Source organism: Strigops habroptila, chromosome 5 (assembly GCF_004027225.2).
Source record: "Strigops habroptila isolate Jane chromosome 5, bStrHab1.2.pri, whole genome shotgun sequence".
Taxonomy (NCBI): Eukaryota; Metazoa; Chordata; class Aves; order Psittaciformes; family Psittacidae; genus Strigops; species Strigops habroptila.
This window is the reverse complement of record NC_044281.2, coordinates 79,095,183-79,108,251: the sequence shown is the minus strand read 5'-3', so window position 1 is coordinate 79,108,251 and position 13,069 is coordinate 79,095,183. Positions and strand designations below refer to the sequence as shown.

The window sequence follows — 13,069 nt, the reverse complement described above, 5'->3', positions numbered from 1 at the left end:
CATCTTGGCTGCTCTGGTTATTTTCACTGTCACCACTCGGAGGCCGTGGGAACCGGGAATGCAGCTGGGAATGCAGGGAAGCACAGGCCAAAACTCAGATGGAGTCACTTGGAACACTCCTCTTCCACTTGCTTTGCAAGTGAGAAGTACATGGCCTTCGTAGGCACCGTTAGCTGTTGGTGCTGTAAGGACTGAACACATTATCACTCTGCCCAGCCACGCTATTCCATCATGATTCCCATGCATTTGTCAGGGCACTGTGATTTTCCAAGCACCTGCATGGGACCAGCCAGAAGCCCATCTGCAGCAGAGCTGAGCCCACACAGATGTCCCCACCACGGCTACAAGTGGCATTTCCAACACACGTTTACATGGAATGCTCATGTACGTTCAAACTGAGTGTGTGAGCAATTGATCCCGTGGCCAGTGTTAGTTTTAACCTCTGTTCTTGCCCCTGTGAGCACAGTTAAGGCAGGATCTCAAAGCTCTGCTTCAGAAATAAATGCATTAGTGTTCGTATTTAACTGCTAGAAAGGCATGGTGAAAAAAAACACATGGAAATCAGTGACTGCCAAGAGGAAAAGAGTTGCTCTGTAGGTCCCTACGTATGAGGCTCTATGTGATGAGGAGATGAGGATTCGGTGTGGGGAAGGGGATGTGAGTGTTTCATTAAGGACATTAATTCATTAAGGAGTGCACAATATGCTGAATTCGTGCTGTAACAGTCTTTTATCATGTATTGGTTTTCTCTGAATGTGATTGCCAACTTGTGCTACGTGCAGCAGCGCTGGCCATCACCACGTGTCTGCCAGCACCTCTGGCCACTGTCTCACAGACCCTGAGCCCTCTTCCCAAGTCCTCCGCACCCATCTCCAACTGTGTGTGAAGCTACAGGAATGCTATCTAGGCACGTGTTTTTAAAGACACAGCTTTAAAAGCTTATATGTGCATAAAAATACAGCTTTGTACAAAACTACTGTATCATGAAGCCTGGGGACTGCTGAGAGCAGAGCGATCAGTCATGCCAAAAACTGCAGGAAGGGACTTTTCAAAGCACAAGTCCATTCGCTTTGGTAAAAGCCAACTCCCCACCTCTCTACATAGTTTAAAGATGACAAGGAAGTCGAGTGCTAGAACATCTCAAGCAGCAAGGCAAAATAAAGAGCTCCGTCTGCAAGAATAAAAGCCAGCTCTTCAAGTGTGTGCTTCGTTTCATTTATGTCAGCTCCACTAACACCCCGTGAAACAATGGGTCTGTAATGGAGCAGCTGATGTACAGCAGGACTGGCATTCCCTGCTGGCATACACAGGATTTATCCCAGCTGCTTAGGTTTAGGTCCCTGCCTTTCACATGGTTACTTCATAGAATCAACTAGGTTGGAAAAGACCTTTAATAGGTTGTACTTAATAAGAAGTATCAGGGATCAAACGCTAAGAACTTTCACAGTCTAGTTGCCAATAGAGATTTGTCTCTCAGTCAGAGAAGCTTTACAGAGGCTAAAACATGGAAAAGCTGCCCAAGCCCCTCTCTGGGCCATGCACTTAACCCTGGTATAGGAAGTCAATTCCTAACCCTGCCTGCACCATCATCTGTCTTCCATGGGCTTGGTTGATGCCAATGGAACACTTCCGCAACCACAGCCTGGTCATTTCCCAGCAGACAACCAGAAATATACTCATGCTTAGTCAGACAAACCCTCCCCAAAGGCTGCAGAAGTGAAAAGCAGCTCGTCTGCACCCGTTGCTGTGGCAGATATCTATAAACCGGGCTGTCTGTAAGAAGAGTTTCAGTGCTGTGATGATCTAAGAAGCATGAAAACCCCAAGAAGGGCTGGTATGCCTCAAAACTTCCCTCAGTCTCTAACCAAATCAATTGGTTCCATATTAGATTAGACATTGATATGGTAAAACTTTCCCCCTCTTTTCATTATTGTTCAAAAATGCTGAGCAGGATGCATGAAATCCGCTCTTGACATGGTGTTTACACAGCAACAGCAGTTTTCTCAGCTTCATTTGGGACTCAGAAACCAAACGCTGCCCACGGTTGTGCTTCAGGCATCTTTGCTGTAACAGAGTTATAAATATGTAATGAGAATTTAAAAGACAGAAGGGAAATAGATAACAGAGACTCTCCATGTAAATACCACACTTAGCTCTCGCCATGTGAAAAGAGCTACAGATTCCAACGTGCACTCATCAACACCAAGGTAAAGGTGTCCTCATTAGAGGATGAACATAGGAGTTGCCCGGCAGAATCCAGAGGGAAAAAGACATCAAGTTTCAGAGGACAACTGCCTACAGCATTTTTTAGACTATCATTTTTAAGGAACAAGAAGCTTAGCACAGAAATACGAGGAACTGGGTTCAAGCAGTTTGGATTTAGAACAACAGCAAGGCCATCCATTCTCCTTGAGCACAGACTTGGATCAAATCCCTGAGGGTTAGTCTGAGCAAAGCTGCTTTCTAATATCAGAGAGCTGAAACCAAGGGAGGTCACTCAGTACATGGCCATGTCGGATGCTTCCATGGCCACCATGAGCAGTATCCATGCACTTGCAAGTCTAAATCATGCAGACTCTAACCACAGCCGTGACTAATCTCACCAGACATCACTGGGCTGATGAATAAGCTGGAGAGGGGCTTTGGACAAGGGCCTGTAGGGACAGGCCAAGGGGAATGGCTTTAACCTGCCAGAGGGGAGATTGAGATGAGCTCTGAGGCACAAGCTCTTCCCTGTGAGGGTGCTGAGGCGCTGGCACAGGGTGCCCAGAGAAGCTGTGGCTGCCCCATCCCTGGCAGTGTTCAAGGCCAGGTTGGACACAGGGGCTTGGAGCAACCTGCTCTAGTGGAAGGTGTCCCTGCCCGTGGCAGGGGGCTGGAACTGGATGAGCTTTAAGGTCCCTTCCAACACAAACCAGTCTGGGATTCTACCATTCTCCTCCATCTTCAGGTCTTTTCTTCCCCATTCCCTCCTTCCCCTGACTCACAGCCACAGCAAATGTGCCGCCTGCTTATCCATTGACACACACATTTAGCGCTCTTGCACGGAAAGCAGCAAATCTGGAAGCTTTTCCAACTTCCCCTCCAGATGATGTCACCCTGGGCGGGCGCCAGGCTGGTTTACGAGTGAAAATCCTTCACTTCAGGGTCAGACATGCTCCTATTTTTAGGCCTGATTTCAGTGTCACGCAGCCAACAGCCGAGCCGAACGTTTCACGTTATTCCATTGCAAACGCCTGCTGGGGTCTGTAACAGAGCTTGGCTCTGTGGCAAGTGAAGGGGCTCTGCAGCACAGGAGCCCCTTTGGAAGGCAGGAAGGCAGCTGCTCTGCTCAGCACGGTGCTTGGCTGCTCACACCGAGATGAAAATCACTTCAAGCTCCCACTCTCCACAAAGTGCAACTGGAAATCCAGAGCCAGGGTCTGAATGTGATCTGGCACTGCGGAGCACTGCTGCCTGCATCCTGCCCTCTGGAAACCCATATGGTGAGAAACACGTCCCCTCCAGTACAAACGGGGAACTGAGAGCTGTCCAGGGGACAGGGAATAACAGCCCTGTGGCTGCAGTGTGCAAAGCACAGGGTATTGTGCAGCCCACAGCCTGGGAGCTAACACACACACTGGTTCTGCTAATCCCATCACCGGCATGTGCCTCCCCACCTTAACAACACCCATCTCCAGTACTAAAGCATGAATACTCATAGAATCATAGGGTTTGTGCTGAAGGGACCTTAAAGGTCCTCCAGTTCCAACCCCCTGCCACGGGCAGGGACACCTTCCACTAGAGCAGGTTGCTCCAAGCCCCTGTGTCCAACCTGGCCTTGAACACTGCCAGGGATGGGGCAGCCACAGCTTCTCTGGGCACCCTGTGCCAGCGCCTCAGCACCCTCACAGGGAAGAACAACTGCCTTATATCAAACCTAAATCTCCTCTGTTTAAGTTGAAACCCATCACCCCTTGTCCTGTCGCTACAGTCCCTGATGAAGAGTCCCTCCCCAGCATCCTTGTAGCCCCTTCAGACACTGGAAGCTGCTCTGAGGTCTCCACGCAGCTTCTCTTCTCCAGGCTGAACAGCCCCAACTTTCTCAGCCTGTCTTCATACGGTGCTCTCAGTTGTTTTGTGCATGCAGGGTGCCAGCACAAGGTACTGCTCCAGCACTGTGGCTCCTAAGCTTGTTTACAGTGAGAGCAGGAGCCCAAGCCAGGAGATTAAATTCCAGATACTGAACCATTTGCTCCGAGGGAGTTACATCAGCAGCTCTCTTGGCTGGCCTCCCTCTTGTTTGTGTCTCTCTGCCTTTGAAAACAACTCTCTGCTTTGGTTTTACCAATCAGAGCGGTCTCCCTTTTTGCCACACTCGTCGTGATGCTCAATGAGGGGACCCCATGAACCACACGAGCCAGGATGACATTTAACTACAGGAAGAAAACATGCAGAGAAGAGGAACCTGCGTTGTAAAAAGAAGGAAATCTCTGTTGAAGCCACGACTGTGCAGCTGTCCCAGCTGTGCCATTGCTGCAGCACATTTCTACACGCCCATGAGCAGTTTTAGGGAAATAAAGCAGTTAGTGATGGGTATAGTATTCATCAGGGCTGTCAAATGTTGAACAAGCTCATACAGCTCAGCCTTCTGCAAGTGCCAAGTGTTGAGAAACACGGCTGCACTCCCAGGCTGCTTCCCTGTGGAACCTTCCTATTGCAGCCTTATGCTGGTGCTCAGAAAAGACACCTAAATCTCCCCTTCCACTCCACTCTTCTCTACTCTACTTTGCTCTGGTGAGACCCCCCCTGCAGTCCTGTGTCCAGCTCTGGGGCAACAAACTCAAGAGGGATGTGGAGCATCCCCATGGCCTCCTCTGGACTTGCTCCAACAGCTCCACATCCCACCTCAGCTCATGAATCATGTATCTGCAGGGAGGAGAAAAACACAAACGCCGCTGCCAAGGGCTCCGGTGTTACCCACGTAGATGTATGAGCTGGGTGGAGGACGGCTGCCACCCAGGCTGAAAGAGCGAAGAGCATGTACTACCAAGACATTGAGGCACCAGAGCAAAGGAAGGTGAAAGCAAAATGGCCATTACCTTTGCATGCTTTCCAGAGAGGGTCTGGAAGTGGTTTAGTCCCACACATCAAGCCCACCTGAGCCACGTGCCCTCCCAGCTCCCACTGCCTCTTGCTTTTAGTCGCAGACACTGGTACCACCTCCTCCTCTTTCAGCCCGTTACTGATCAGAAGAGGAGAAATGGAAACCTTCAGGACTCTGCTATTTGTGTAGATGTGAAGCAAGAGGGGAAGAAAAGCTGCAGCACAGGCTGATGTGGTCACTACCACCTTGATCTGCAAAATGCAAATTGCTTCCTTGTGTAAGGGTTTGAGATGTGACAGTCGATTAGAGTAGGTCTGCTAAGGAAAAGTCGGTTGTTAGACAGGTAGAGAGCAGAACTGTCGAGACTGCTGAGTAATACTGCTTTTCCTCACTGACCTGATACATTCCTCCCTTATGTATCTTTGTCCCTACTCTCATCACAGACCGATCCTTCTTCTCATATTCAGACTAATTTGTTCAGAAGAGCACATGAGCACACATACAGCACTGAGCATGGCTATGGCCTGAGCACACTCTGCATCCTCAAGGTGTTTTATTGTACCAAAAAAAAGAACCTAATAAAAAAATACCAAACACTAATAAAAAACCCACAACCAAAACTCTCATTTCTCTTTTAGACTGAAAATAATCAAATTTACACATTAGCTACAACACAGCAGAACTCTCTGTTCCCCCAAACACTCCTTTCAGGCATGTTTTAGCTCAGGTATGACCTACATTTAGAGTAGGGTAGAACAGAACAGACTAGACTAGACTAGAACAGTTCAGTTAAAAGGGGCCTACACCGATCATCTGGTCCAACTGGTATTTCTAATATCAAGTAGTAACTTACTGGCAAGTAAACACTTGGCTACATTCAGTTAAGGAAACACTCAAGACACACAAAAGATGATTCTTCAGAGGCAGAGGGTAAAATCTTCTGCTTCCCAAGTTCACCTCTTGTAGTTCAACAATAACATATTTCCAATGCCGTTGGTTATTTTGCATTGCAATTGGCTATACCCTCTGCTGAAAAGTGGGTGGTTGGATTGTAACACCATACTACAGCATCAAGAACTTACACCTTGGTTTCACCTTCTTATAGGCCACTCATTCCTAAAGCACCAGATACTAAAACTATAATTTCTGTGTCTGGACACTTGAATGCATCGGGAGAAGTTAAGGCTGTCATCAGATGAGTGTGTGTGTGCTGAGGCACTGCAGCATTTACTCTGAACTTCCTCTTCAGAGCTGATTCACAGATTATGGTACACAAACCACGGTCCAGAAACTGATAAACGCATGTGAAGATCCTCATGTGGACAGAGCAAACTATGAATGTGCAATAAATGGTGCCTAAGACTATGCCTTAGGATTGATTGCAGCTATCATGCTAAAATGAAAACCAACCTGCTGGCACTAGGTTTGAATAAACATTGCTTAAGAGGTTAACAGGAATTACAATACAACTTTTTATGGTGCAAATACAGGTTGGAAGCCTTTCCATTTAATACTTGAAACAGGCTTAATTACCAGGACTGTGAGGCCACCAAAATGCCTCTGGTTCTGTTTCTGCACACAGGGAGTGCCTATGCCTGTTCGTTCCCATTCCACACTTCTTGTAATCAAGACCCAGAAGATGTGAACAAACCAACAAACTGTGGTTAGCAATGCAGTGAGCAAGAACATGAGGGTGGAGGGATGCTGCTTCTCTGCAGAGCACCAAGCTGTGACTACTTCTTTGCAGCAGGTGTCATGAGCTTTCATTCACTAACACAGGGACAGCTGTATATTTATTTATGAGTGGAAATACTTTAAGGATAACTTTATAACTTCATTTAGGAGGTTATTATAACAACCCACCCTGTTTATCTCAATCCTTTATCAGTTAGTGATGGCAGCCTAAAGGATTTTTAACTCTATCACAACTTTCGTCTTTATTGTGTCTGGATTTTTCTCCTGGCAAGCCAATTCCCTATAAATCTGTGCAAATTCTGCCTGCTTTCTTCAATCAGATGAGAGGAGCAGATCACAAGCTACTTTATTAAGAAAGTCAGGCTAATTATTCTCAGAGGATAATTATAAAGTGGGGAAACTGAAGAACAGCAACATGAAGTAACTTGACCCAGTTGCCTCAAAGAACAGTAGCAGAGCTCCTACAGAGATGACAGCTCTCATGGACCTTGATCCTTTCATTCTCCATCCCTGGCATATCCTTTATGTCCCTAATGAGGCAGCACAGGGATGTGGCAATATCAAGCCATAGCCATCAGATAAATCTCTAATCAAACAAAGAAAACCTGATGTGGGTACAGAGAGGGGATGAACCCATATTGCCAGACTCTGAAACCATTCTGGAACCCGGAGGAAAGCAGGGGCAGTGGGTACCACTGCCATGAGTATTCCTGACTACCACCATGCACCAGCGATAGTAAGTTCTTTACTTAAATCAAGACCCGTAAATGACAACAAGGAGAAGGGGGTAAGTCATTCTTCCACCCTGCCAAGAACCACCTGCAATCGGACGCACTGACACACCTGAAGCTATTTCCAACGTTGCAGGGAGACAGCTGGAAGAGCCTCAAAGTCATTTTTCTCTGCTCTAACTTGCACGCTACAAAGAGGGACGAGGATATTCCGCAGCATTGCAGAATCAAGAGTTATGGGGGAAATGATTGGTTTGATGCCAAGGCCAATTTGCTGCAAGTGGAATTAGCACATACCCTGTGAGGGGAGGCAACCACATGTTCTTCCCTAGATGGGAAGGATGTTACCGTGAAGGGCCTCCATGCAGGTGTGCACAGAAGCTTTGGAATTAGCATCAGATTTCCCAATGATGAACAACCCAACACCAGCTTCTTTTCTTGGCACACAAGGGTCTGCAGCAATGACCTGATCTGTAGATGGGGCAAGCTGAGGGTGGACAAACCTGCAGACCAGACTGACCCTTCGCATTTGGATTTTACACCTAAGAAAGGCTACACTTGGCCAACCCAGCTGCCAAAGAACCATGCAGAGGTCAACTCAAACACCATCTTATCCCTACACCTTCCCACTATTGCCCTGACTTGTGCCAACAGAAACTTTATTATATGTTGCCGCAAGGATATGTTGCATTTCAATATACAAGTCCGAGGGCTTGGAGCAACCTGCTCCAGTGGAAGGTGTCCCTGCCCATGGCAGGGGGTTGGAACTGGAGGAGCTTTAAGGTCCCTTTCAACTCAAACCAGGCTGGGATTCTATGATTTCATGGACTAATTTATGCTATAACTGCTAATTTATGCTATAACTGGTTTGGCTACTGAGAGCTCAGCACTTAAGTCCTGATGGAGGATTAAGTGCATTAGAGTAGATAAGTACAGATGCAGGACTGAAGTTTGTCATACTAAAGGAAAGCATCTGCGCAAATATTACTCAACTTTAAAGACCCAAAAAAGCAAGACAAAGGAGCTAACCTTCAGAACCTCCATGCAAGGTGGTGTAAACCCAAACAGTTTTGCAGCAGCTTAATCCACACTTTGCTTCTCAGCCTGGGAGCAGCCAACACTGAAGAAGACCTTGGAGAGGCCAGGAGAGGAGCGCCCATGGAGGGAGGCAGCCCGGGGCTATGCCAGCTCTCCATGCAAAGCCAACCACCTCTACCCTGCATTGACTAAACCAGACCTCAAAGATGTTGATGTGAACTGCACCACCCCCTGAAATAAGGAGAGCTGTCCCATGTGCACTGGAGGTGACAGCATCTGCCAGGCGGGGAGAGCATTTGGGTGAAGGTGGAGGAGTACAACATGATCCTTTGGACCTGCAGAACAACATCCAAAATGCCTTCACTGGGATAACTTGTGCAAATGATGTTATTTTCACATATCCAGTGGTAAATGCACCTGCAGCAATTCCTTGGGCTGGTTCCTGTGTTATTTTATATTTTATTCTCAGATCAGCTCTGCATCTGTTTTGCTGAAGTGAGGCACCATCACTGCGGTGGGAATGGGAACAAAGCAGAAAGAGAAGCTCAACTGGGGTGATCACCCCTGTCCAGAGCTGAAAGACTCTCACAGCTGAAATCCCACCCCCCCAGCACTCAGCAGCTACAAACCCCGATGTCTTCTGCTTTACACTTGTGCTAAACCAGCTTTAGATTCTGGCGAGGTCCCGAAGCTGCGGCTAATGCCGTACTAACGGTGCCATCCAGAGGCACTTGAGTGTAGCACACAGCTCTCTGCCAGGACTGCCGTACAAGCAAGGGAGGACTTGGGCATCATCTTCTAGATCAGAATTTAAACTAAACCGCCCATAAAATAACAACGTTTTCTGTTATTTTTAATTTAAGTTGCCCATCAGCTTTCATTCTCTTGGTTTTTTCCCCCCTCTTTCTCAATATTCACTGTGTATTTTGATTTTCCATGTATGCTAAATCAGTCATTCCTGTAAATACATACATCCCTGACCTCTGTTGGCAAACGAAAGCTATTTCATTTTACTCACAGTCGCTAACAACAGGTCTGGCACCACATTTAGAGAGATACTCCTCTGTAGTTCTCTGCCATACAACAGTACACGCTCCCAGGTAACAGCAACCACACACTGAGACAGGAAACATAACAGCAGAAAACAATCCTTTTCCCCCATCTAGAACAGCTGACGATTCCCTTTCAGCTGCGAAATCATGACTCAAACTTGATATAAGAAAATGTTTTTCCAGCATATGATTATACATATTTATGTGTATGTGTGTGTAGATACAGTTTATGTCTGTTGCCTGAACAGTTTGGATGCAGCATCACCTGTGGCTTATTCTGTGATGCACAAAATACATCACAGGAGATATTTGTTTAGTAGCAAAGGTCTAATTTACCTCTATATGCAGAGATACCTCCTTCACTGACACCCACATCTGGGTGACATCAAGATGTGGATTCACAAAGCGATCCCATTAGTATCAGAATAAAATCAACTGTTGAATCCTTCTTTCTCCTTTAGGAAATTAATGGCATTACATGGATTATAGACAAATAATCCCAACAGCACAAACTCTATGCTTAATTTTTTAACCTTTGGGATTTTTGGAGCCTTATTCAGGTAGAAAACTGATTTTGAGATGTACTATCTTAGAGAAACACAAAATACAATACACTTGTATCTGTCTCTTTTTCATCAGAAATCATCACTTACTGGTCCATCAGAACCAAGGCACTGGGTATTATTTTATCACCTTACACAAACTAAAAGGAAAGTTGAGATACAGACTGACTTGAAAACTAACACAATAACCTTTCAGATAGCATACGGCAAGCATCATTCTCATGTGCTGCGTCCATCCCGAAAAGAGTATCCTTCTTTTACAGTCTCAGTATTTGAAAATCCAACAAATGACAGAGGGTGCTGCTGAACCTATCCCAAAGAGGCATGGTTATGGTTAAGAAGAGAAGATTAAGAGGAGATTTTGAGCGTTATGGAATCCAGACACTAAATGTAGGGACTGATGTTTCACTGCATTTGGAGAATCACCTTGAGCTGACCTCAAACCTAACCTGGCCTGACCATCAGATGATGGCTTCATTTTCCACCAGCCAACCCTGGACCACACCCTGTCAGGTCTCCCATCGGCAGCTGCAGGGAGGTAGCTCCTGGGTCAATGAAAGCACAGGATGATGGAGACAATTGCATGGAGAAGGGTTTGAAGGGTCATTTGAAAGAGATGAAGCCTGCACTTCGATTAGATGAGAAGTGGAGAAGCAGCTCACGCACTTCAGACATCTCAGAGCTGAATACGTGTCTGGAGGAAATAACTGACATATGGAGTCCTTCAGAAAGCTGTGAGAGATGACCTACAGAGAGCACTGAGTCGACAGTCAAATTTTATGGTCTTAACCCTGCTACAAGCTTCAGACACATCTTATAGCAAGTGAACAACACTTTCAGCTGCTGGAAAAGAAATAAGCAAAACCCCAAGAAACACACCAGTTCTGTGCCCTGCGATGGAAAAATTATAGCAGTAATTTAACTGCAAACATTTATCAAGAGATCAAAGACAACGTGTCCTCCTTTTCCTGCCACTTCTGTACTCAGTGTTTTCCCAAACTGTGTTTTGCAACTGAAAACGCTATCACCCACCCAAGCCTAACTGCTGCACAAGGAGCTGTTTATTCAGACAACAAATGCAAGTGTATATTGACTGCAAATCTGTGCCACCAATGGGAAAAGCACTGGAAAAGGCATGGGAAAATCTGATTGTGTGCACTCACTTTGAACACGTACCACATTCCAAAGTGTAATTCATTTTCTTTCAGCAATGAATGCGTTGTAAGGCAATCAGAGCACAGAGTGGTTTGGCAGAATCATTACCTGCAGTTCTTCCCCCTCTTTCCGTGATTCCCCCGTGGAGTGCAGGGTGTAGGATGTGCACTGACCTGTACTTCCCTGTCCGCACTTGCACACCTCTCATCCCGCACTGCTGGGCACCTCCTACATCATTCACAATATCATCTCCAATCATGATGGCCTGTCAAAGCAATGACATACAGAACAAGTGGCATCAAGTGGGGTTTATTTCCGCCATACGTCACGCTCCTCTGACATAACAAACAGCTTGATTTGATGTTTAATACTGCCATCAGACAAATTAAACAAGATAATATTGTCATCGTATTGATTAAAAGTCATCCTACCTTGAATGTAATTCATGCTATAGCTCCTCCAGCAATGCACTAGTGCAGCACAGATCTGTGCGATTTGTAATCAGTAAGATAAATCAAAGTGATTTGGCACACAGTTCAAAGGAGATGGTGAATTTTGCGAAGTTAGGCCTATGCTGGTCCTAACAATCCATTTATGTTATCCATATTTATGCTCCAAGTGGTTTAAATTAAACATAACCTTTTAAACATTTCCTAAAACTGGTATTCTAAAAGCTAGTTAAAAGCTTAAGATTGTGATCGCTGAGATGTGTAAGTTGCTAAGCTTGATCCCAACCCATTCTCACGTTGATGCAGAAAGTTGGGAAATCACTGTAAAATATAATTTATTTATGGAATGGTTTGGGTTGGAAAGGACCTTAAAGACCATCTAGTTCCAACCCCGCTGAGAGAGCTGGACTGGTTCAGCCTGGAGAAGAGAAGGCTCCTTAAGTGGAGACCTCAGAGCAGCTCCAGTGCCTAAAGGGGCTCCAGGAAACCTGGAGAGGGGCTTTGGACAAGGGCCTGTAGGGACAGGCCAAGGGGAATGGCTTTAACCTGCCAGAGGGGAGATTGAGATGAGCTCTGAGGCAGAAGTTGTTCCCTGTGAGGGTGCTGAGGCGCTGGCACAGGGTGCCCAGAGAAGCTGTGGCTGCCCCATCCCTGGCAGTGTTCAAGGCCAGGCTGGACACAGGGGCTTGGAGCAACCCCCCCCACAGCTCCCAAAGTGCACTATGACGCTGCCCTTGTTTTCTTGCTCTTCCCTTCTCATCTGCTAAGGAAGAATATTTACACAGCCCCTATCCTAATTTTGTAATAACAGGCACCAGTGCTTAGATGGTGCGTCGGAAATCTTCAGCTTTAGCTGTTTGGTGTGAAAAACAGCTTTCACAAGCAGGCTCAGAAATATCTATTATCCCACCAAGTTGCTTCACACCACACTGTTAAACAAACAAACCAAAAGAAGGCAAGAAGGAGGCTTTAAGTCATTAGAATTAACACTGCTTGGAGCAACCTGCTCTAGTGGAAGGTGTCCCTGCCTGTGGCAGGGGTTGGAACTGGATGAGCTTTAAGGTCCTCTTTTTCTACACTCCTTTTGACATACCATGGAACCTTTCAAGAGCCAGTTCATTTTCTGTGTCACCCACACTTCAGTCCCCACTCTGCAAGCAGTCTGCTGGGCAGGACTAGATCATACATACTGAACAAGTCTAAGAACACTTAAGCTCCAGAGCTATTTTTATTCATCATCTAATTACGCCATAATCTTCTCCCCCATATTATACAGCATGTAAAGGAAATCTCAGGATAT

General features: G+C 46.2%; 1 protein-coding gene across 4 annotated transcripts in view; it reads right to left on the bottom strand.

Moving 5' to 3' along the window:
• LHPP (phospholysine phosphohistidine inorganic pyrophosphate phosphatase) overlaps positions 1–13,069 on the bottom strand; it is a 79,636-nt gene that overhangs the window by 42,203 nt on the left and 24,364 nt on the right. For 3 of the 4 annotated variants that reach the window (XM_030485744.1, XM_030485746.1, XM_030485747.1), the window contains exon 6: positions 11,494–11,585. In XM_030485744.1, coding sequence (XP_030341604.1) covers positions 11,494–11,585 — 92 coding nt within the window. Of the gene's footprint in view, positions 1–369; positions 2,065–11,493; positions 11,586–13,069 lie in introns of those variants that run through there. The other variant, XM_030485748.1, reaches the window with a different exon arrangement.